Raw genomic sequence first — 25695 nt, forward strand, 5'->3', positions numbered from 1 at the left:
ATTTTGACTCTAGCTCAAAGAGTTATGGGCTATGAATGTTAGAAGTAGAACGTTCTCTAGAAGTAGAAAAGACCCTGTTCTTTGAAAGCTGAAGAAGGAGAGGGGGAGAAAGGAGCCCCGTGCTTCATTTCCCATCCTTCAGACTTGTTTATTACAGTGGTAGGTTACCATGGAAACTTTTGGGATTAAGATGGCATTATTGAGTTAAGCATTCAATAAACACCTCAGGAAAGCAAAGCTAAGACATGTATGCACGCCATAAGTAGTTTTCAAATAAAAGGGTTATTTGGGGGCAAAGACGGGATGGCAGTTTACTGACTTCCTTATCTCATGGAGTTTCCTGAGAGAATGATGATCAAGAGTTGAAACTGTGATTGTCACCCTGCTTTTGCCCTTTTGAGGCCATTCCGTCAAGTTGGCAGTAGTTACAGCCAGAATTTCAAAATGGGAAGCTGCTCTTTACGTACCAGGGAGTGTGGCTTTCCAAAATAGATTCTGAAGTCAAAAAGAACTCTGAGTATTTTTCGAGAAGGGTTGACCTCCTTTCATGCCACTTACTGTGAATTAAAGCTGCGAGGGAGAACTAGTTTGGGCATGTGGTACAGCACTTAGAGCCGCCGCTGCCAGGGAACAAGATTTGTGTTTCTAAGGAGATACAACAAAAAGGAGAATGCTTCAAGAGCCAGCGGCTGTCAGAGTGTAAAAGTATCTATGTTCAGAAAGGGAAACAGAAATTGAATTAAGTAATTTTATACACAAGTTACAGGGTGCCCTTCTGCTAATAATTCTTAAATGCAAAAGCAAATAGTTGTGGTCACAAAGGGCTTAGTACATCTCAGCTGATTTGAGTTCTCAGACTTGAACTGGATGTGATTGGTATTAACCTGCTCTGTGCATGTGATTTTCAGATGGTCTGACTCTTGTCTGTCATTTTGTTGGGCTGTATTAGTAACAGGGACATATTCCAGCAGAGGTTTAGGCAGCCACTTGACAACGAGAGGAGGAGAACTCTCCAACCAGAGCAGCAAAACAGAATCCTCTACCAGTGTCTTGAATGCCAATTTCAGCCCGTTTGCCAATGTTTAATCAGTGTTTAGCATGGAAGGATGCCCTGGATGGGTTCCTTCGATAAAGTATCATCACAGGACAGAAATCACAGGGAGAGTGCACCAAAGAAAAATTACAGTACAGCTATATTTACTTAGTGCCTCTGCAATGGGGTTTTATTTTCCACAGTTGGAAAGGGAACCACCTGTCTCAACGGCTGATGTCAGAGAGCTCCCTCGAGACACAGGGCTGTTGGAAAGCACATGATACTGTATATATTTGCTCTTACGTCCATATCAGGCTAAGATTGGGTTTCAGATTTGTGCCCTATTGTGGAGTTCATTGAGCAGTGACTCCGAGGTGCCCTCCCACGTCACCATGCCCTTGTGAATTAAAAAGTAGTGTGTGTGAGCCCCCATCGTGAGTGTTCCCTCAACTTGCCATGCAAGTATTTACACTGCAGTAAAATGAATGACACGCATCTTGGGGGTTATCATTTATGGACTCGATTCTGAAAGTGAGTATCAGGAGGCATGATCTCTGCCCCCAGACTCCTTCTGGTGTCTTGGCTTTTGTTTTCTTTCTACTTATCAGGATTTAAAAAATACATATATAGATATCTATCTGTCTATCTCAGATTTGGAGGTTTTATGTGTAGATTGTTAAAGAGGCAAAAAAAAAAAAGAATAGGATGTGCCTATCTTTTTAATTTTTATTTATTTATTTAACTTTATTTTTTGCTTATAGCATGTCAGTGTGGGGAAATTGTTATAGAATGAATGAATGCCTAATGCCTGATTTGGAAAGGCTGGATAGTATGACCATGCAATTTCAAGGCATCTATTGAATTATTATTATTATTTTTTAAGATGTTCAGGAGTTGTATAACCACTGCTCCAGTCCTTTGTACCTAGGGGAGAATTAGGCCTTTTAAACATAGTTCCTTAAGGCAATGGAGGGCCACTGTATTGCACAACTCCAGGGGGCACCATTTCTGTCGTAGTCAAGGACTCACGCTTGTACTATCCAGCTGGCTATATGTTCAATCCCAGAAAATATGATGCTATTAACATTACTCAAACATTACATAAAAATAGAATTGTTACCAACAATTGCAGAAGGCATGCTATTAGTGAAGTTCATTATTTTAATAGTGTCACACATCTGAATTTGACTGTCTTTACCAACTTGCAAATTATATGGTGGTTACACAAAATAGGTGGAAAACAGAGTTTCTGAGAGTGTAAATTACATTCTTGGGCCACATCAAATCGATGTCCTATTAGGGATAAGAACGAGGTTTCTTAATTCCCAGACTTCCCATGATGCACACCTTCAATTAAATTAATATTTTAAGTGATGTTTGGTACCTTTTTCTCAAATTCTAGAAATAGAGTAATAGGATAGGCTAAGACCCCCGGTTCATCTAATCTTTCCCCTAGTGTAAGATTTTCCTCTGAAACATTAAAAATGTTATAATATATGATTGATATTAATTAGTTTTCTGTAAAGTACTGCACTCCTTAATATGAACTGAACTAGAAATAAACATATTACCATGAATTAAGATTTTATTAGTTGCGAAGAAGAATTGGATGAAGGCACCTATGTGAAATCCTAAGCACAGGCATCAAATTGAATTCATGCCAGCACTGCCTTGAGATTAATTTGAGTGCTGAATACGAATAGTGTACCATAACATAACTGTGTTTACTGAATCATTTCTGGCACCAAAAACTAAAGCTACATTATAGATGCAACAACGGGCTTTTCTCCCTTGGAAGAGAGAGGCGGGTGCATTTGTAATTCAAGTGAATGTTACCCTCTGAAAAATGCCTCTAGTCCCCAGGAAGGGAACAGTCTTCTTGAGAACCTTGCATATTCATCCCTCAGACCTTGCATACTTTGTGCTGCTCTGGCCTTCTCCTGCAGCCTGTTCAAGTTTTATAATATGATCAGCTCTATTTTCTATCCACACCCCCCGCTCCCAATCTGGAGTACCGGTTAGACCTCACTTTATAAATTTCCATCGCGTTATTACGTATATGTTTGAAAAGGTTTGGAAGGTGTTGAAAAGATAATATGGGGTTGCCTCAGGGATATTCTAGAAGGACTTCCTGATTATGTAAGGAGGTGGATTATACAACATTTAATACAGGGCTGTGCGAGAATACGGTAAAGGTCCAAGGATCACTGTTCACTGACGGGGATGGGGGTGATGGCCCTGGAGTTGTGTACTGCTGGGGCCCTGCTCTAATACCCCTTTTCTTCTGAAATTCCCTGATTCTGTATTCTTTCATTTTATTTGCATCTATGATACCACTTACTTGAGAGTGAGTGCAAAACTTCAGGCCACCACTGTCAAATAGGAACATTATGTACATCACATATATAATTTGGAATTTTCTAGTAGCCACATTTAGAAAAGGTAAGTTTAATTTTAATAAAATCTTTTATTTTTCCCAATATGTCCAAAATATTATATCAACATGTCATCACTATAAATTATTAATATCCTCCATTCAATTTTTCACACTTAAGACTTTGAAATCCTCTGTATATTTTGCCTTGACAGCACATCTCAAGTTTGACTAGACACATTTCAAATGCTCAGTAGCCATAGGTGGGTAGTGGCTGCTGCATTGGACAACAGTTTTTTAATGTATATGCCAATGTATATACTTTAATGTATATGCCAACTTTTTAAATGTATATGCCAACACAGTTTTTTAATGTATATGGATATCCTTCCACAGAAAAATTACTTGAAATAAAAAAAATACCTCAACTATCTAAAACAAAATATCACATACCCTTTATGTCACTTTATCAATTTAAAAAGTAATTGTATGATTGATCACAAATTCGAGAAAAGTGTGAATGCTAAGACAATTTAGTTAATGGACCACTGGTGGCAAAATTGACTTTATATTGAATTGTTTTGCTCCTGCGGCTTTGTTTTCCACTTTTACCCCATAGATATCATCATTTTAAAACACGATTTGCTATTTGGCGGATCTTCTCGAATTTGCAAACTCATGGTATCTTGTCAGTTTTCAGGCACCATATGGATGTCTTGTTTCTTAACAGAGAAACTCTTGAAAGACTTTTGGCTCAGATCACTTTTGTGGACAGCAACATGGAAACAAAAACTGTTCTCTGCACTTGCTCCTTCCGGTCTCTTTAGAGGTAGAGACAGGTCAGGACTGGTATGAGGCTGGTTTTCCCTTCCTCAGGTACGGGCACTTGGCATCCCCACAGCTTAGGTGATGATTCTGTGTGTACACTCATAGAGAGTTGGCTTAATGTAAGACTTCAAAAGGAAGTCTGCTCTGCTTTGCTTTTAGGACTTTTTTTAGATGGGGAAGCCAGGCAAAAAGCAAACCTATGTATTTATTCTACTGGTGTTTGATGTTCAAAGAGTTTTAAGTATTGGTATGTGAATGACAGGTATCATTACTGGGTACTTATTATATGCTAGGCACTGGGCTTGTATACATCTCATTTAACCCTAACACCAATCATGTAAAGTAGGTATTTATGTTGCCATTTTCACAGCTAAGAATGAGAGGTCTGATAGTTTAGGTAACTTGCTTGGGATCACACAGGTAGATACCCAGTGGCGCATCTGCGCTGACTGACCCCAAAGGTTATGTTCTCACAGAAGGGGACCATTGTTTTCACACCAAGTCAATGACCCCCTTCAATAACAAATTTTAAACCAAGGGCAAAATACTAAAGGTATAGAGTTGGAAGTTTCCTTCACTTCACTCATTTAGGAAATACATTCAGAGATACCTAATCCTAGCCCATCTTTTGATAGAAGATAGATCTAGAAAGGTGAAATGGCTTTGTCCAAGGTCAACAAACAAACCTACACATCGGGTCCCTTGATTCCTACTACACTTCTGATTGTCTATGTAATTTCTGGATTTTTGAGATAAATTGAACATTCAGAATATTTTTTTTTAACAGAAAGGTAGCAAACTTTAAAACTTGGGAGTATAGAAAGACTTCTTTCTCTTTCTTCTCTATGCTTTTTAGACTTTTTATTGACATATGATATGAATACCAAAAAGTGCATATATCATAAGGGTTCAGTTCCATGAACTTTTACTAACTGAACAGACCCATGGAACTAGCACTGCCAACAAGAAATAAACCATAACTAGCTTTCTGGAGCCCCTTCCAGCCTCCAACCACTACCAAAGGCAACCTCTGTCCTGACTTCTGGCTGCATAAATTAGGTATATCTGTTTCTGTACTTATTTGTATAATGACTAGCGTAAGTAGGTATGTACTTTTTTGGTGTGTGTGGCTTCTTTTGCTTCACATTATGTTTGTGGAAATTATGTACATTTTGATGTGTACTAGAAGTTTATTCATTCTCATTGATGTACTTGGCTATACTTTTGAAGTGTAAGAACCTCAACAACCATAATATTGTCAGTGGAATTAATAAGTTTATTGAACATTATTATTTAAATTGCTTTTTTAAGAACGTTATTAACCACAGTTTCATTTGATTCAGTCTAAAACAAAATCACAAAGCTCAAATATGGAGCCTTAACGGTTGCAGTGTAAGGTATCTCCCAGCAAACCTCTCTTGTTCTGTGTTTTTACGCAATATTCAACATAAGGTAATACAATAGGGAAGACAAAAAGGGCACAGTCTGAAAATACCCACAGGAGATTGAATAGTTGGAGTTCCCACTAAGTAGCTTTGTATGGCTGTGCAAAAGGTTAGGTGTGGCCTATTTTTAGGTACCCTACATGGAAATGGATGTACTAAGATGGATGGTAGGAAGTTACACCTCAGGAGTTGTCAGAGATTTTTGTTTTGAAAAGAGGTAGGAAAAGAATCCTTTCTGATCATCTGCTTGGGGCAAAGTACAACCTGGGCTCTTTAAAGAATAATCAAGCTTTTGGACTGTTGAAAAGGGAAACTTGTAAACTGCCTTTTGGAGACTGTTTCACAGGCCCAGAAATCAAGCTTTCTTATGTTAGCTTTCTTGTTGTTTCTTTTTTCTGGGTGCAAGGAAACAGGAAGTTAAATCTGTCCTGCTAGAGTGTACTGCTGGAGTGTCCTGCACTGTTTGAGCTGGTGGTCTGTCAAGGCTTTGTTCTTACTGAGGTTTATCATTCACCTGGTCTTACTTTGCTTACTCCATTGTTACCAGGGCTCCCTCTCCAAATGTCCTATTAGGGAATCTAGTGTGGCTGCAGCTGAGCTATTCATTCAGCGCTAAAGGAAGGTCTCTAAGTTGGTGATATTATTTGGCTCTGAAGCACAGATCTTCCTCCTGATAAATAGGGTCATATGTACAAAGAACACAGCTAAACAGGAAAACTCGACAACTCCCAGTGATGCATCAACCATATATCTTGTGATACAGCATTGGTTTAATATATTTGCTAATAATGCCAAGATAACCCATGTTAGGCATTTGTCCTTCTTTTCTGCCTCCATACCCTAAAGTAGTCTCTCAGATGATCCTTCTCAAATTACAAAAAAAAAAAAGGTAAGGTCTTCTTTTACCCAATACCATGAGCTTTTTATTTAACGGGGGGAGTGCTCTGGTATTAGGAGGCAAAAGCGTTACTCTAAGCTCGTATTTCCCTAGACCTTATTCCTATTTACAAAACCCTGAATTTCAGATCCATCCTCTTTTCTATCTTCTCTCTCTGGGTAACATCATTTCTTACCTGTTGTAAAACCAAATCACATGTTAGTATGTGAAACTGCATCTATATGCAGGCAGAAGTGAATAGTCACTATCATATCAGCTGTGTGTTTTTCATCCTTACCATGCAAGCAGGGACTTGATCTTCTACGTGACTTGTACCATTTAATAGAATTAATGATAAACAAGATGAAAACTTGCTGTTTCTCTGGGGCAATGACCTGGGCTTTGTAAGAAATCCAGGTCTGTAGAAGCTGGTCTTCTTACAGCCAATATTCATGAAAGTATTATGTTTTACCAGTTCTCATCTATTCTTTTTCTGCAATGGTTAGGAAGTTAAATATCCATATTGCTATGAAAGTGATGAAGCTGTGTGGTTTTTCAGCAAAGTTGAGCACCGGATACCTTTCCTGCACACCCTCCCTGATTTCTAGTGCCTTTGTACAATGAAACATTTGGATTCACCGCATGCAGAGAAGTCTTCCTAGGTTGCCTGTGTCTGTCAAGGCAGATACAGCATTGCGTTTGAGAGTTGACAGAAATCTTAGATATAGTTGAATCCGGCCATCTCTGTTGATAGATAAGGAAACTGAGGCTCAGAATCATTAAGTGAACCGCCCAAAGTTGAATTGCAGGACCCATGTCCTTCCTACCATCCTTGTCCTTCTCTTTTGGGCTAAATCAAGATCCACAAAGTCACTCTACTTATCAGGAAGACTTGAGCCTCATGTAATCACTTGATAACTCATGAACTTGGCCTTGGTTCCAGCCCCGTCAACTATCTTCTCATGAGAATTCTTAATGGTCAAAATAATGATCACCCAAGTGTAGGAAGAGTGATTTGCAGGAAAGACCCATGAAACTGCAAGGATGCTAAGTCGAAGAGGCTCATAATACAGCTTCCATTCCTGCGGAGATAGTCAGCCTTCCAGGGGAAAGGAGGTGGGTCAAGGTCTCATGTGACATTCGGAGAACCCAGAATGAGCTTCTTGCCCAAGAACAGGGCTGCAGCATGACAGTATTTACACAGGTGGCTCCCCGTTTTGGAACAGATTGTGGTCCAGAAGTTCACTTGCAAGTCATTGGTTTGAAACGTGGACTGCATTTTCCCCATCCAGTCAATTTCCATGGTCTCCAGTAGAAGCCACATCTCCAGCGTCTCTTCCCTTCTTCCTTCTAGAACTGCCCCTTCCTATTCCCTAGTCAGTAACAATCCCTTCTTGAGAAATTTTCTTAATACTTTAGTCATAACATTCTGAAAGCATTTACTTTTTTTTTTTCTTGGTTTGTGCTTCTGAGCTCCATTAGATGCTAGAAGGGAATAAAAAATATGATTAACAAATAGATGCTTTTGTATAAATAACTGAAATCCCCTTAACCCTACCAAGGATAATCGCATTTTAGAATGGAATGTTTGTTTCACTTAATTGATGAATTTCAACTTGAGAAACAAAGTGAAGATGGCTGTGGCATCTGGGTGTCAGTGGTCTGGGCCCACCTCTGAGGCAAGCTAATAGTGGATAGCTTTCCTATCCCTATAAGTCGGGGCTCAGAGGTTTCTCAGGGTGCCAGGTAGTAACTTCTCTCAGCTTTGCATCCTGAGTGGAGTGGCTGTTAGACTCGATTTCATATACAGAAATGGCTTTCTTTTAAATATATGATGAATATTGAGACTTATATTGGATGTCAGGGGCTACATTTCTATTTGCTACATTCCCTGTATGTTAAGAAGGCACAGTTATAAGTCTGAATCTCTATATTTCTTTTAAAAATGAATAGTTTTTATTCTTCTTCTGAATATAAAAGTTATACATATTTAGCATAGAAAATTAAAAAATTACAGAAAGGCACATATACCCCCCCCACACACACAAATTTAAAAGAACTTATGTCATCGGCCACTGTTAACACCTTGTTATATTTTCTCCTTATCCTCTTAGCTCTTCTATCTTTCTGAGTGTATATTTATATGTAAATTTGTTGTGATTATAGTTTTTTCAAACATAAAATTTTAAACCTTAATATATTTTGAACATTTTCTCATTATGCCATTAATGTATTTCACAACAGTTTTTAATGATAGCATTGAATATATATACATAATGAATGTATGTGTGTGAATATATATGAGTTTATATATATATAGTGTTCCATTATTTATTTTGCTAGGCCATTACTGTTGGACATTTACACTGCTTTCAAGTTTTCAATAATGTAAATTATGTAGCATTGACTATCTTCACACTAAAAATCTTTGCACATATCCCCCTGTTATTTCCTTAAGATGAACTTCTAGAAGTAGAATTTCTGGATCTATGCGGATGCCCATTTTTAACATTTTTGACACATACTGCCTGCTTGTCCTCTAGAAAACTTTGTACTCATTTATAATCTGACCAGTAGTATTTGACATCTGTTTTTGATTGAGCTGCTATGTGGAGGTCAGTCTTAGAAGTGGTCTTCTTGATTAAGAATATTTCCTCAAAAATCTTGTGTTTACTTGGGCTAGCAAAAAAAGTAAGAGTTTATATAAGGCATCACAAAATTTAGCTAGACCTTAAGCTAATTGCTTCCTAAGATGAGAATTTATTTCCTTTCTACATCCTCACATTTTTAGGATATATATTCACTCTGCTAGAGTAAAATTCAAATACCAAAGCACTGGAGAAATCCACAACAGAAACAAAAGCAAAATAACTAAAACCCGTCTGAATCTTACCTGGTGGGATTGAAAAAAAGAAAAAGAAAAAAAAAAACACTTCACTTATTTAATTCTTCCATTTCAACAATAGTTGAAAATACAATTTTTTCTCTACAATCAAAAAAAGTTAAGCTCATTAGGACCCCAGCTCTAGAAATAAGTACCAAACAGGGGGAACTGTTTGACTAACAGTTTTTTTCCAATTTAATAATTTGTGTACCTGAGGTTTCTCTGGCCCTCAGTAACTTCAGTTAGGGGATAAAATATCTCTCTTACCAAGTGAATTATGTTATTGAGGTTCGATAGGACTTTAAAATTTTAAATAATAACAAATTTAATAAGATATGATGTGCTTTATTTTCAGTTTCAGTAAAAAAAAAATGCTAAATAATCCTATTGAACATTTCTTGTTTAAATAGTCAATAACTCGCTGCATTATAAATGAATTAACCTGAAATAATTAAGGTAAATGAAAATGTCTATAAATGCACAAATACAACAGAGTTAAGCATCAGACAAAATCAGATTTTAACCATCCTTTTATTATCTCTTATCTGTGGGCCTAATAAGCATACTTCTTGCCTTATGTTTAGATTAGTCCAATTGATTGCAATTTGGATTAATTTGCACATTATTTTCTATTTTAATGTGAAAAATGCCAAGAGCAGATTTTGAGATCCACGTTAAAATACAGGCTCAGTTGCATAGAGCTGGTCTGCAGAAGGTTTCACTGGAGATGAGAGAGAGGTTGCTGAAGTTGTTTAGTTTATTAGAAGATAAAAAGATAAATAAACAAATGCTAGGAGGCATTAAAGCCAACTACTGATTTTCCTCTGTTTTCCAAATATGCTCAGTTCACAGTGACAACACCATGGTGATTTTGTGTAAAATAAGACTTCATTTTAGAGTGGTTATAGGCTAGAGGCCTTTGTTATACCCTGCCCTGCTACCAACTTCTGTGCCCTGCACAGCAGCAGCTTCAAACACGTCCCAGGGGCTCAGAGCACGTGCTCAGACTGATGTGGGGTTTCAGGATCAGTTAGCCCCTCTAGGAATTAAAAGCCAGCAGTTGAATGCCTGTTATCAATGATTAACTTTAAAAATATTAGCCATTCTAGGCAGATCCCTTTCCTTTCTATGCAGGCAGCATTCCCAGGAATGTTGGTTTCCAGCTACATAGACAGTCTCTAGGTTATAAAGTTGCCTCGGGGGACTTTGCTGTGCTTTTGATTTGGGAATGAATATTATTCTTATTATGAAACTTTAGTTCTTCCTAGAAGGGTTTTCAGAGATCTGTATGCTCTTTTCAGCTGTTATCTAAATCCTGGCTCTGTCTTATTTTTCTCAGTTATAAAATGGGTACACAGATCATCTTTATTGGGTAGTTTTGAGGACTAAATTGATCGAAGTGTGGTATCTAAAATGCTAATTTCAGTGTCTAGCCCTTGTAAGCTCTGCTGTATATTTTTTTCCCCATTTTTCTTCTTTAAAAACTTTTAGCCTTAAATTTATTCTCATGTAGTTTATGGTAAGCTTAGAAAAACAAATGAGCAAAAAGATATTTATACTAGTAGCTCTTCACTTCTGAGTTCCCACCTATGTTCAATAATGAGATCAAAACCAGTAGTCTCTGCTGTTGTCTACTTGGGTATTTGGGTTTGATGGTGTTTATTTTTTATAACTGGCAGATGTCTGAAATAGGCAGGGCAGCAAAAGCCTTGCAATCTGGGGCAGGAGAGGGGAAGGAAACTCAAACGTTATGTACTTTGTCAAATTTTTTTCATAGAATTGAATTCTTCTCTTGAAGGTTTAATTTCTCTCTTACCGACTTTAAGGATAGATACTCTTGCCTCCACCAATGTTGGAGTCTTGGGGAACGATAACCGAACTACTGAGGGGAGAAATTCCATTGGGGTGGAATCCAGGCTCTGTGTAGATATGGAACATTATGAGCACTCAACAGATGTTAATAAATACCTCCTTCTATTGTTGAGACAAAATGGGGTTGATTTGGGTGTGAATTTAATGGTTAGTGAAAGGACCTTGTACCTAGAAAGGGTGTATTTTAAGGAAGAAAAGAATTGGATATTGAGCAAAATAGCAATGTTTTTTTCATATCAGATTACTCTGTGTTTTTAAGGTCTGTCATCCTCCCAAATTGTAAGTAAGTTCCCTTGTGTTCATGACATATGCCTTCTTAGCAGCCTTTGCAATACATTGCTGTGGACACAGTAAGGTTTCAATAGATCATTGTTGATTGAAACCAAACATTTGGAAATCTTGGAGGCAGAGTTGATGAAGGGATGAAATGAGGGCTGCAGGGAGAAAGGAAGAGAAACAGTCAAGGCAGAGGGGGAATCAAATATAGAAACATCCTGGGAAACCAGGAAAGACCAAGGTTGGTGAGCAACTAACACTTTATGTACTCCTGAGAAAAGAAAAACTGGACAGAAGAGAAACTTTAATCTGAAGAGCTAATTAACCAAGTTATAAGACCTCTAAAGTATCCCTCTCATTAGAGTTGTAATTTTGAGACCAAAAAAAAACAGTGGAAGGTACTCTAATTTTCCCCAAGAATCTATTTAAATTTTTATGTGTACAATAATAGAAATCTGAGGGAAAAATTGCAGTATGCTGGAGTTTATAAATCATTTCAATGTTTTGACTCCTAACTAACCCTCTTCGTGATGGTAAGAAAAAGAAAAAAGTATGTATATATAAAACCACCTTTGCTTTCAGTGGATGTGCTGATTTGATTAAGAAAAAGTGGAATTAGGCGGCAAAAAGACAAACAAGAAAACCCCGATAACATAATATGAACAGGTTAAATATCAAAAACAATAATACAGAATGTTCCAGTGTAAAGAACATCTCTAAAAGATAGGATTAAAAAATATATATATATTCACATAAATATAATGGATGCCTAGCATTCAATGAACACAAAAGTATCAGAGAATATCACGACACAGGGATCACCTGATAATAATGAATAAACATCAACTCTTCTTGGTCAAGTGACCAATATTATTTCACAGTTGACTGTGTTGAGCACAGAGCCAATGACCTTTGCCCTGCATTTTAATAATTTACTGTAGTTTTACATTAAATCAGAATATAATTGTGAAGAAAATTAGTGTTTCTTTGTGGGGAGTGCAGAGTAATGCCACTAATTGCATGTATAAAAACCTTCCCGAGGTAGTATTTTCCTGTTCTTTCTTGATTTGGAAAATTAAAACTATGGTAATTTTCCGCTATTTGTAAGAGGGAAAATGTGCCAGTGAAATGTATTCAGCTAACTTAAAACGTCAAAGCTTTTGGCCATCGTTTTACGTCCAGTAATGACAAACTGTCAATTTCATCACATTATTCAGGAATATACTAGCAACTTGTTGCAGATCTCAGGGTAGACAAATTTCTTAAAATAGATGTGATCTGAAAGAAGAAACAGTCTGATGTTTTTTGGTTTGTTTTTTCTTTCACTTTAATATTTGAGCTACTTTATATTTAGAGCAAATCACCATTTTTTTCCTGATAAAGGGATGGACAATAGCAAATTCATTACATTAAACCTAGTAGAATAGGAGATTAAATGAATAGTGCTTTAGAATCATTTTTAGATCCCTGGGGAATTTTTTTTTCAGATGAGTAATTATCAAGTAAAAGACTGAGTTGATTTTTAAAATAAATGGGGTTTAAAATTTTATAAAAACATGTATATTCACAAATATGTATCCACGTGAACATCACTCTGGAACTTGGAAGGGTTAAATCCGACCTCTGTGGTGTTATGGGAAGTGTTTTCTGGCGTTGTCTAGTACCTTGAGTTTGTTATGGATTCAATATGTAGTGTCATCATACAACAGTTGAACCTGCATTAGCCCTCATTGTCTCAGGCTAGAAGCTGAAAAATTCAAAAAATGAAAAAGCTCAAGAAATGAATATTTCTGCTAATAGCATGTTGGTATTTTTCCCTTACTCCATGGACATTCTTGATCTCAAAGGCAAACTGCACAACCCAGGGTACTAGGGTTGGAATCCAGTGTTTATTCAAAAAGGCACCCTAAGGCAGTTGCAGAGGAAATGCTACATGTATGAAAAAAAAAAAAAAGGTAGCCGGGAAACTAAGCTGATCTGGGCAAAGCGGCAGCGAATGTCTTTACTAACACTTGTTTTCTGAGAGCCTATGAGAGAAATGGAAATAATTAGAAGGACCCTGAAAGGGTGGTATTTTGTTGCTTGTTCTCCTTATATGGAACAAAGTAAACTGCAGTAACACTTCTCGGGAGCTGGTGTTCCCTACTGCCACAGGGACAGCAGATTTCTGGGTGGAGGAGTTTGTTTATACCTTAACAAATACAGGCTGTTTTGTTGATTAAATAAGCAAACAAAAAAGAAAAAAAGAAAGAAAGCATGCCCCATTCTCTGTTTTCAAACACTTCCCCCAATTAGAAAATGTCTCATAAAAATCCATCATGTGATAAGATCTTGCTTTAGTCCCAAACCAAGTCCACTTGGATGTCTTCAAATCTGAGTCCTGAGGGAGTCCACATTTTAGCTAAGAATGTAGTTACTCTGTCATGAAACAGAGAGCTTTGCCACTTGCTTGTTTTGGAAGGAAAATAAATTAAAAAAAGATTGCAGGGGATTTTAGTTATTATATGGCCAAGGCTCCATTTAGAGTCGGTGGCATTCAAAGCTGGCTTTAGTCACAGCATGATGCTCCAAAAGTCCAAGTGTTTCCTTTCTTTCTTTCTGTTTTTTTTTTTTTTTTTTTTTTAAGCGTTACTTCACTGAGGCAGAGGGCTGCCTTTGAGTGACGTCACGAGTTTGAGCAGCTAGCAGCACAGGAGAAGGGAGGCTGGGTGAGTGACAGCCCAGCCTACTTTTTAATAGCTTTGTCATGTGACTGGGGACTGTAGTAAGACAGGTGCCTTCAGTTCACTCTCAGTAAGGGGCTGGTTGCCTGCATGAGTGTGTGCTCTGTGTCCCTGTGGATTGGAGTTGAAACAGCTTGACTGGCGTCATTCAGGAGCTGGATGGCGTGGGACATGTGCAACCAGGACTCTGTATGGAGTGACATCGAGGTGAGGTGGGGCTGGGCTCAACACTGCAGCCAGGGCGGAAGCTTCCCTCGCAATGCAATTATGCTTGTAAGAGGGGGAAGGGCTTGGGCTTGGGCGAGGAGAGGAGGCAGCAAAGTAGCCCGGGCAGGAGCTTTGGGAAGGGAATCTCAATCTTATCTTAACTCCAATAAGTTTGCTATTTTAAGGTGGCTCTGAGATACCGTGAACAAATCAAAGCTTAGCTGCTGTCATCAGGATCTGTTGCAGTTAGAAACTCTTTCCATGTGCCTTTGGCTCTGTTTCTACTCATATGCAATATTTATGCCCTAAGATATTGATATGAATCAGAAGCTGAAGTCTTTCCAGTGGTGTTTAGTGGCCTGGTTGGAAAAATGCCATTTCTATTTATAATAAGATGAAGATAAAAATATTAAAATAGATGGGCTCAAATCTAGTCAGTTTTGACTCTAGTCTGGATTTTTTTCTTCTTCTCTCTCTGTTCATCAGAGAACTCACAAAATCCTAAATAATCCTGCTGGGCTATTTTAGATTGCTTTTCCCACAGAACACAAAACAACAAAGCTGATTCTTTTAAAACTCCTCTGCGGTTGAAAGCTTTGGCCAGCAAAGAAAAAAAAAAAAAAAAAAGCCTCACGGTGCAAGGTTTTCCATCAGCGTCAGTGGCAGGGAAGCCAATGGTTAAATCTCTCTGTACCACGGAGAGCTGCCTGAAGCCGGAGAGAGAATAGAGTTTATGCAGGACTGTGTGTGGAGCTGCTCGCTGCTTGTGTAAAAATAGATGGCAATACATCAATTCCACAGTCTCTGCTGGCTACAATTCATACAGGGGGGAAAAAAAGCGAGCCGGTTTCCTCGTAATCTCTGGAGTCTAGAGTGACTAGCGGGGGGGACGGAGGACCGCGGCATGTTCGCATTCAACACAATGGAATGTTCTCGGAAAGTTTGGCCAACTTGGGAAACAAGCAAAACTTTCTGTGGACTCTGGTGAGATGGACCCGAATTGAATTGCAGGGAGGATCTGAGCGGCTAACAATGAATCTGGCAAAGGGCTGGGAGAGCTTCCTCTGGGAAGCTGGGGGCACGTAGGGTAAGGGGAGGATCAAGGGCTACACGTGATTTGATTAAATAAGATGTCCATGTGGTGCTGCGATACACATCTAAAGTGAAAATAATTTGGCCAAGGCCGTCTGCGAATGCATTTTTCCTCTCTAGTGAGGCATGGCCTGGATTCTTAACTCTTCGCTGGGCTTGCAAATGCTGGCTCCGTTTGCCCTCTCTTGCCTTGGCAGATAACATGTTTGCGGATTGTAACTGTTCTTATCTTGTTGTGATTTCTTGGTAAGGTGGAAGAGTTATGGATAATTCATACGTCCTGCAGCTATGACGAGTCAGGGATCTAAGTGGCTTCAAAGTCCTAATTGTCTTCGAGCAGCTGGAGTATCCTGTGGGTGGTTGTCTGTCTGGCACTGTGGGTCTCAGCTGCTGCAGTTTCATTTTTGCATCATGTATTCTTCCTGACGCTGCTAGGAGTTGATTGAGGAACTAGATCATATGGAAATAGGGAAGATTTAGTTTCCTCATTGGCATTCCTGCAGTCATTTTCAAATAAGCGCCAGAACCGTTTAGAACAGCGGCTTTTTAATCTTGTTCTTAAGGAGGTGAGGTCTCGGGCTAATTGTCCAGCCGTGGGTTGAGCTGTCGGTCAGCTGAGACGGGCCAGTCGCTTCTCTGTTGCGCTGGAGGCAGCCCAACCTCGGTGGTGGCAGCCCTGGGAATCACCTCCGCCAGGCTCAAATATTACGAGCAGCAGGTAGCGTAGGCCGCTTTCATGTTTTGAATCATTAATGTCTGCTGTCATCCTAAGACGTATTATGCCCTTTTGCACATAATGACGGGACAGTACATTGGTTAATAAAGGCCTCCATCACTATAGCTACTCCGAGTCCCCCGTGTTTCCCAGTTTAATGGAGGTGATGTCCAATAAGCTTACCAAGATTGATAGAGACAGTTCCGATGACATACACTCTACTAAGACTGTCATTCTTTACTGACCCCTGCCCTGCCCCTTATCCCCTGTCCTAATTTTTTTTTTAAGAAGTAAGATTCTTTTTTCATTAATGTAATTAATGTGGGCAAGTCCACTCTTTCTTCTCTCTCTCTCTTTAAAATTTACCATCAATGGCACAAAAACCTCCAAAAGGTTAATGGAGAATTATACTTAATTATAATGTTTCATTATCATCAGTGCAGTTAAGCTAATTTATTGTCTGCTCTTCAACTAAGAGAAAAGTCTGTTGGGGTGAAATAACGTACAATAATTAGCCTTTTGTGTTTAGTGACTGCTTTATCCTCTTAAATCTTATTATAAAATTAAGGCTATGGTTGTGAAATAGCTGTCATAGTTGCAAAGAGGCAGTAGAATGTGTCTCCGTAATTGCAATAAAGCACACCTGTTACAGATGTATAGGGAAGCAGTAAATATCAGAGTGTCAGATGGGGACAGTTCCAGGGCTCGGACTGTTAAGTCTGGCATCATCCAAAGGCCAAATATAAATTAATAACAGGAACACTTGCTACCACTAATGTGTTTTAGATTATCAGGATAATGCCACGTTCAGAAGCCCTGATTTTATTAGCACGTCAGCATTGGCAAGAGCACATGCACATTTTTCAATGATAACAGAAAAGCAAAAAGGGGAGAGGCAGACAGAGAGAGGAAAGGAAAGAAATATGTGAATTACACCAGAGTAAAATACAAAACATTGATCTGATCTTTTTAATGGTTTTCAAAAGTTACTGAAAAATACATATTTCTGAAAGGTTAAAGGGTTTTGAAGAAATCATGCCTCGAGAGGGCTGTTAAAGAGAGAGACAGCAAGAAGTTGTCCACCAGTTGGTATCAGCATTCCCAAACACGGGTTCTAGAGTATGCTCTCCACAAAAGGAATTTAAGCCAGATGTAGAGATCCTACGTTGTCGAACTTATTTTTTTGTTGTTTATGCTTTTTATTTTAAGGACTCTCCCCTAATCCTAGTGGGTTTTGCACCAGCGAAAAAGTTCTCCCCTTGTCTCTGAATTGGTCGTGTTGTGGAAGAGTTAACTGTGTGTGGGGGTGTGTGTGTGTGTTTGTGTTTGGAGGACAAGCAGTGGGCAAGTGTGGAGACTGGGAAGTGTTGTGCCTGTAACAAAATCCAAACACTGTCCCAGAACAAAATCTTCTCTTCAGCCCAGCCTCCGCTTACTTATCAATCTAGTCAAGTATACGGATCTGTAATTCTGGGCTAACTCCAATAATAAAAGAGAAAGACCAATAAAATGATAAGGAAAGAGTTGAGATGAAGGGGGTTGCCCTTTCTTGGCATTACCTTTGTGCCTGCAATTTGCGATCTCCGTGGGGCCCAGTGGTCTTAGGGAGGAAGTGCAGGAATTTTCAGGCTTCTCCCAGCCTCCCCTTACCAACTGCTGACTCCATTACCCAGCACCTACTTCTCAGCGTGGTGCTTACGATCATGCTGCTGCATATGACCCGTGTCATGTAGCCTGCCAGGGATGACAGGGGTGCTTGAGAAAAAAAATCTGCGTAGAACTCATTTTATTCAAAATCTGAATGTCAAGCAGTATCTTTAGCTTCATGCCCAACTGCTGCCTGGATGGGAAGAACTCCCCATCGTCTCTCCTGGCCTTGGGAGGGAGGGCCGTGAGGGGACCACCTCAGAGAGTGTGCCTTTCAATTGAGACCCCTCGGCCTGCAGATAGATAAAGTCCTTATGGCTCTGGCATCACCAGATCCCTTCAAGAGGAAGTTTCTGCAGGGTTCTTCACAATTGGCAGTGATGAATCAGCAGTCAGATAGCCAGTCCGAGCTTAGAAGCCCACCTTAGGAAGCGGGTCCACTTTCCTCAGAAAGCCACAGTGCAGGAGAGTTAACAGACCACTTACTCTATGCAAGGAGGTGACAAGCAGCGCAGTCACGGTAGAGGGTATTTTAAGCCTCTCAATATATTGAAATCATTTTTAAAACTCCAAATAAAGAATTGTTCTTTTGAATTCACTTAGAGCATAGTTTAGGAATATATAAATGATGAACAAAAACATAGTTGTGGTGTGCTAGAGTGGTTTTTCTTTTCAGACTTCAGGTGATCCCAACGGTATACACATATACACAGACGCACACACCAACACACAAGACCTGCAAGTTACACATAGCGAAAGATACCAAAGATCATAAAAAATATGATTTTTGTCCTTCATCTCAATGGATTTATTTTTGACCTGTTTGAGAAGTTCAGAAGCTCATGAAAAGTAAAAGATTTAAATAACAGTTCAAGAGAACCATAGACACGTTAAAGGACGTTGCATCATTAGTTGCTAAATGAATTATATGGATTATAATGGTTAAAGAGAGAGTAAATGGAGAAAGTTTTCCTGGTATAGTTCTTTTTTTTTCTTCTCTCATTTAGTAATCGTTTATTTTGTCTCTCGTATGTGTGATGCAATTCCAAGGTGAAATCAAATTTGTATCCTTCCCTCAAAGGGCTTATACTCTAAGAGTAGAGTGAAATTTTGCATATAGTTAACCAGAAAACAATTTGAAACTTGGTAAGTGCTTACTATCAAAGAGGTACCAACAAATCTAAGTTGATTTCTAACTGGACGAGTCAGAGAAGGCTTCATGGAAGCATGGCATTTACTATGGATTTGGAGGTAGAATTTGGGATGGAATGGTTCTGGCAAAGTATCCTTTGGGAGCAAAGTGAGTTAAAGAATTTAGGATGTTTATTCTGGGGACTAAAACCCTGGAAACCAGCTTTGGTGGTGTCGTTGAATTAACCAGGCTTAATTCCTATCACATGCTATTGCAGTTTAATAAATTCCTGCAGTTAATGAAAGCTTTTTTCTTTCCTCCCCTGCCCCCTGCAGTGTGCTGCTCTGGTTGGTGAAGACCAGCCTCTTTGCCCAGATCTTCCTGAACTTGACCTTTCTGAACTAGACGTGAACGACTTGGATACGGACAGCTTTCTGGGTGGACTCAAGTGGTGCAGTGACCAGTCCGAAATAATATCCAATCAGTACAACAATGAGCCTTCAAACATATTTGAGGTAAGGACAGCCCTTGGTGAAAATTAATTTCTCATTGAACTTGGCTTATGCCACACTAACATGATTATTGGCCTGAAAGCATAATGAGTTCTTACTTTGCTGTCACCAAAAGACTTTTTATCATATTTAGGCACTTCCTATTTTGTGGAAAAACAATTTTGGAAAAAAAATTTTTTTTTTTTTTTTTGAGAATTAAGGCCCTAAGGACCCACAACAGAGTGCATCAAACTCTGTTGAAATACTAAGGGATTGTGAAAGAATAAATGACAAAGAAGAACAAACGTCTACACCTGTTTATTCCTGTCTATTTCCCACAGAAAATGATGCCTACTGTAAACTAATGTAAAATGTAAAAGAATACATTTCTTTTTAACCAAGGGGTGAGGTCTACCTTTAATTATTTTACAAAGTAGGTGAGCAGTTTTTTTTTTTTTTACTATCGTTATCATATTTATAATCGTACCTCTGATTTCTTTATATTATGGGAACTTCTAAGCCCAACTACTAAGCCCAACTACTCTGATATTTACTTATAAATTAGTCACAATTAATTTACTTTTCAGTAGTGAGAATTACCTCCCAGACTCTAGACTCTTTATTAGAAGCCTACCCTGTAATAAAGAATGTTAATCTGCATCTATTAAACAGTTACTTTGAGAAAAGAAGTTCTTTCTTACAAGATCAGTACTCATTTACTTGAAAATAAATGGTTTCTTAGAGGGACAAACTCTGGCAAGTGAACTGAGTAAAGATTATCAAATCAACTAGTTTTCAGTATCACCACCACCAGCACCACCATTATCATGTAACATTTTCTATCTACCATGTGCCAGGTTCCATACAAATCACTTTAAATGTATTTTTTATCCACCAGCAGAGACATTTCTTATACTTCAGTGTTGTTTGGTTGAAATCTCGAGTCATTAAGAAAGCCAATTTTACAATATTTATTGAGTTTTTCCAGCACCCAGCACATAAAAGGCACTGAATAAATGTTTATTGAGTCATTAAGAAAACCCATTTTACAATATTTACTGAGTTTTTCCAGCACACAGAAGGTGTTGAATAAGTGCTTCGTGAATAGTGGGTGAATGATGAATATAGTATGTTCATAAGAGTAATAGTAATAACAAAACGGCCAACATTTTAGCACACTTTTGCTTTATGTATGTCATCGCACTCATCCCTCAAAACAACCTACTGTTTAGGTACTATTATTATCATTCCCATTTTACATATGCAGACAGTGAGTTTCAGAGAGGCTAAGTGATTTTCCCAAAATCACACAGTTGACAAAGACGTGGGATTTGAACCCCAGATGTATCTGACTTCAAAGTCTATTATCCTTGATTAAAAATAGAATAACAGTGAATTTGGGTGACAGCCATCCTTTACATACCAAGCTGCTTCTTTGCTCAATATATTTAAAAATAGAACAGAATCTTTCCTTTCAGTGTTGGTTGACATGGAAGCAGGTATATAGCTGGTGAGCTGAGGTGGCTGTAGATTCTGTTGACCGCTAAGATTTTATAATATGTCTGGAGCATTAAGTGGGTCTTAGAAGAGTGCTTAAGGTAATGGAGTGAAGGCTGGGGAGAAGGAATCAGGTGGAGGAAACACTGAGGGTTTGTGGTTAGTTATACTTTCCCAGGCTTCTCAGCCGGGTCTCAGAAAGTTCATGTGAGGACTTGGCTGGTTCGAACTGGTAAATTGAACATTCCTCATTCAGTACACTTGTCAGGTTACAGGCCCATTTTAAGTCATGCTGCATTAAGTAAACGGTACTTTTAAAAATGTCCATCTCCATAGACCTCTTATCTAAAAATCGACTATTTCATATTGGATGAATGCCATGCATTTTGTAGAAGATGGTTAGGGAAAAACTAAAAGGTGGTTGGGGCGATGGCGTGGTAGTCAAGGCCTCCCTTGTGGGCTGGTTGCAAAAAATACACCTTTTTTTCATGGCTGGTGTCCCTGTATTTCATGTCGTGGCACCTGCATGAGGTACTTCTCATTTACACTTCCGGGAGACTTGGTTTGGCAACTAGTTATATATCTATAGATGCTTAATCTACACAAAGACACCCCTTTTGTTTTCCTATATAACTTTCTACTACTGGTAGAATTGTTTTCAACACTCTAAACACAAGGTTTATTTCATTTAATCTCTCATCAGTTCATTTTAAACCAGTGGTTCTCAACTGAAGGCAATTTTGCCTGCCTGGGGATATTTCACATTGTTTGGCGGGATGTTTGATTTTTTAGGACAGGAGGCAGAGAGGTGCTGCTGGTATTTAGTAGGCAGAGACCAGAGATGCTGTTTAACATCCTATAATGCACAGGACAGCTCCCCACAGCAAAGAATCATTTGGCCCCAAGTGACCATAGTGCTGAGGTGAAGAAATCCTGTTTAAAAAAAAAAGTCGCCACAATTTTTAGAAAACACTAAAGATGAATCCGTCAGATTTCCGAGAGAGAAAATAGAGTTAAGATACAGGATATGAAGACTTAGAAGCCATATAAAATTATCGAGATGCCCAGGGCCCCAGGACTGATATGTCAGGAATTCTCTTAGTGGCAGACAGCAAAAGTGACTGTATCAATAAGTCCCCATAACAGTTTTCTCTGATGTCACGAAACCCATTCTTCTTTGTCGATGCCAAGGGCAAGGCCAAATGTGGCAATACTCAATACTGTTACACACAGAAGCAGCTTCCTCAGCATTTGCATACAGAAAAGATGCCTCTACTCTTTGCCCTCTAGCGTTAAACTCAGACATCTTTTCTATAACGAAGAAAAAAGTGTGTTTTGAGCATAGGTGGAATTCTAAAATTGTGTCTTCCCCTGTGAAGAAGCTCCATAGGCAACAGAGTAACCCTTGAATGGCTACAGCTTTGCACATTGCTTCTACCAAAGCGGCATTACCCGAAAGGCATTTCCCAGCGCCTGTGACTTTAAACCTCTCACAGCGGACTTTCACCTGTGCTCCCTTGTTCTCCTCCAATTCTCAAAACCCTGCCTCATCACATTTGTGAAGGCCTTGTACTTGAGCAAGCCCAACAGTCACGGTCTCTGCCACCTCTGATCTGCCAATAACAAGCATTATCTACCTCGGATTCCCAGAATAAAATAAGGCACCGAGCAGTTCAACACTTTTCCCTGACTCAAGTATCACATTGATGACACTGCTGGACACTGGCCACAGGATTTCTGAATTCTCATCAAAGCGGGAAGAAAGCGGGTATTTAGAGTTACGTTTAGTATTGCAGAATGTTTAAACGTTGGGAATAAATAGAAATTTCTTCCTTTGACCTCTTCCATAATTTGAATCTTAGTTTGATTTTTATGTGTTGAATAACTTAAGAAGAAGAAGAAAAAAAAGAATGGAATTGAATGTCCCAATTTGGGCAACAGTGAATTCCTGAGTGGGAGGAGAGTGAGCTGATGCGTAGTCGCGCATGTTGGTTGAGTAACTGGGCACACAAGCAGCGATATCTGCTTGCACAACCTATGTTTGGATGTGTAAATGCAGGTGACCATGTATGATTCAGAAGCCACTTAGCAAAACAGGACACAAGGCCTATAGGTGCAGCAGCCAGTTTATCTTATCCATGTGTCAGGAAAACAGGATGCTGTCCCTGGACCGGCTGGTAGCAAGATTTATGTTTCAGAATATTGCAACACAACTTCCTTCTCTCTGTCGCTTTGTGCATTGTTTGAAGGAGGAGAATAAAGAAGTACTTTTAAAGCATGGCAGTGTTGTAAAGATGGGTGGCATGGGTTAGGTTAAATAGCACATTGGCTCTTCTGGGACATTGTGGGCCACCTTGTCTCTGCTTTATTTTAACCTCTGCTTTGATGCCTCCTTGATTCCACTGAATGGGCATCTTTCATTTGGTGGTCTGTTAACTTCTGAATGCAGCTACTTGGGGTTCTTTAGTACATGGAGAGTGAGAATGTAGCTGTCTCTAGGTCATTGCTCATAATACGTACTGAAGGCTGCTTTTGCTAATGGGGAGGGAAGGTCTCTAATCTGTGGCCAGCATTCACGTTGGGTAATTACTGAAACTTGCAGGAAGGTCTGATACTGTGAACTTTTGTAAAAGAAAAAAGGTGGTTTCCTGCTATCTGTCTGTAAGGTGTCCTGCTATATGCCACCGGGGAATGGTGGATGGAAGCTTTCAAGAATATTCGATCATTATAGTGGGACTATAGATGATTTTACACTTTTTCCTTCGACTTTCAGTTGTATTCTAATTTTTTTCTACAATGGGCATATATTATATACTTATGAAGAAGTTAAAAACAACAGATCTTGGCTATTCAAAAGGCTGTGAGCATTTTGGGAGCAGGGAACCAGCTTGTCTTGGTCGCTGATGTTTTTCTAGATGTTTTCTTAGAAAGCAGGAGAAAGTGTGTACTCAGTAAATAATTGCAACCTCATGAATGAGTTCACCATCATATATTTATTGATGGTGTGAACTGCGTTAGCTAATGTGAAAATTACATATAAAGCTCCAATAGATCTATTTCCCCTAAAGGACTTTAAATCTAGTTTGGGAGGGTGAAATCGGAAACCATTAGCAAATAATGGAAGACTATGTATACAAATATACAGATATATGTACATGTTCATATATATCAGTAATTGGAGAACAACGTAACACTATCTACATCCATGTATATGTGCACATGTATAGTTATATGCATGGAGTTATATATTATATATATATTAGCAATTGGCAAATATTGCAAGACTGTGTGTATTCATGTATACATGTATATATGTACGTGTGTGTGTGTGTATATGTATGTATCCTAGCTAAGGAGGGAATCAGCAAGAATAACATCACCCAGGTTAATAAGAGAATAAGAGTGAAGTCTTTTCATAGACGGATTATGAAGGTAAAGAGCTTGGTTTACTCAAAGTGAAAAATGTATTAATGGGAGCACAGGAGTAAGATAGGTTAGTCTGGATTTAGGGTGGGTACAAAATTATGCCAGGCCCTGAGGACCCAGTTGCAAGTGTTTACACGATAGGAATTAGGGTGCCACTGAAGATTTTTAGCAGGAGAGCAATGTGACAGAGATGGTATTTAAGGGTGATCGTTCTGATCGTTTTAAGAGCTATGGACAAGAAGAAAGTAGAGGAAATCTGACAGCAGGCTCTGCTGCATTCCAAACCCCATGCGATGCAGGTGCAGGGAAGGGACAAGGTGACAGCAGAGGGGATGGCGTCCAGGGAACAAAATTTGAAGCACCTCAAAGGAAAATTCCATCAGTCCTGATAAATATGAGTTAGGTTGGGGAGGGAGGTGGCAAAGCAGACTAACTCAAAAATATTCCAAAGGGAATTGGAACTTCATGGGTATCTATCTGGTTAAGTTTCTGCTCACCTTTAGGAGCTGAAGCACTTTCTTAGACTGTGAGTCATTTTACAAAGGGGCTCCCATCTCCCTGCTGCGTCAGGGGCAGAACAGATTTAACCCAATCCACAAATTCACGTGGTGTCTGCTTTTTCTCACTTGTCTCCTTGGAGGAAATTCTGTAGCCTTCCATGGTAATGAATTCCTGCTTCTGACTGTGCCTGAGGTCAGGCAGACTTTTCTATGAATGGCACACCTCTTGGGATTTTAATAAAACAAACAGAGAAAAAAAATGTGTGTCCAAACCACCTCCCCTTAATTTAATCATCAGGAGAATAAATTCTCCTTTGTTATATGGAGAGACCGAATTCATTTACAATAATCACTTCTTGAAGATTTCTGGAATCTCCAATTTGCAATCAATAAATGTTTGTCATTTAAATTCAATTTACGGCCCACAACCAGATTTTTGCCACACTTGGTAATGACGCTTAGGGAGAATATAGACTTCAAGTAAGAAAATAATAGCCATTTAAGTGGAGAGATAATTGGCTGTAACATAAGAACATTGAAGAATGTTGAAACTCCTGGAGACTTATGGAGTATTTTAAAAATTTATGTTGTACTTATCTTTGCATTTGTAGCCTACCACAAAATTTCAAATTCTGGGTATAAATCAGTTAGATGTTCATCTTGGAGAGTCACAAAT

General features: G+C 38.9%; 1 protein-coding gene across 5 annotated transcripts in view; it reads left to right on the plus strand.

The window, feature by feature from the left end:
* The window catches only part of PPARGC1A (PPARG coactivator 1 alpha), a 306431-nt gene that overhangs the window by 184981 nt on the left and 95755 nt on the right, over positions 1 to 25695 (plus strand). Inside the window, exons 1-2 of one of the 5 annotated variants that reach the window (XM_036852987.1) lie at positions 1482 to 1564; positions 19441 to 19620. In XM_036852987.1, coding sequence (XP_036708882.1) covers positions 1547 to 1564; positions 19441 to 19620 — 198 coding nt within the window. In that variant the 5' untranslated portion in view covers positions 1482 to 1546. Of the gene's footprint in view, positions 1 to 1481; positions 1565 to 14368; positions 14520 to 15252; positions 15504 to 16216; positions 16330 to 19440; positions 19621 to 25695 lie in introns of those variants that run through there. The other 4 variants (XM_036852986.1, XM_036852985.1, XM_036852988.1 and 1 more) reach the window with 4 other exon arrangements.

This window comes from Balaenoptera musculus, chromosome 5 (genome assembly GCF_009873245.2).
Source record: "Balaenoptera musculus isolate JJ_BM4_2016_0621 chromosome 5, mBalMus1.pri.v3, whole genome shotgun sequence".
NCBI lineage: Eukaryota > Metazoa > Chordata > Mammalia > Artiodactyla > Balaenopteridae > Balaenoptera > Balaenoptera musculus.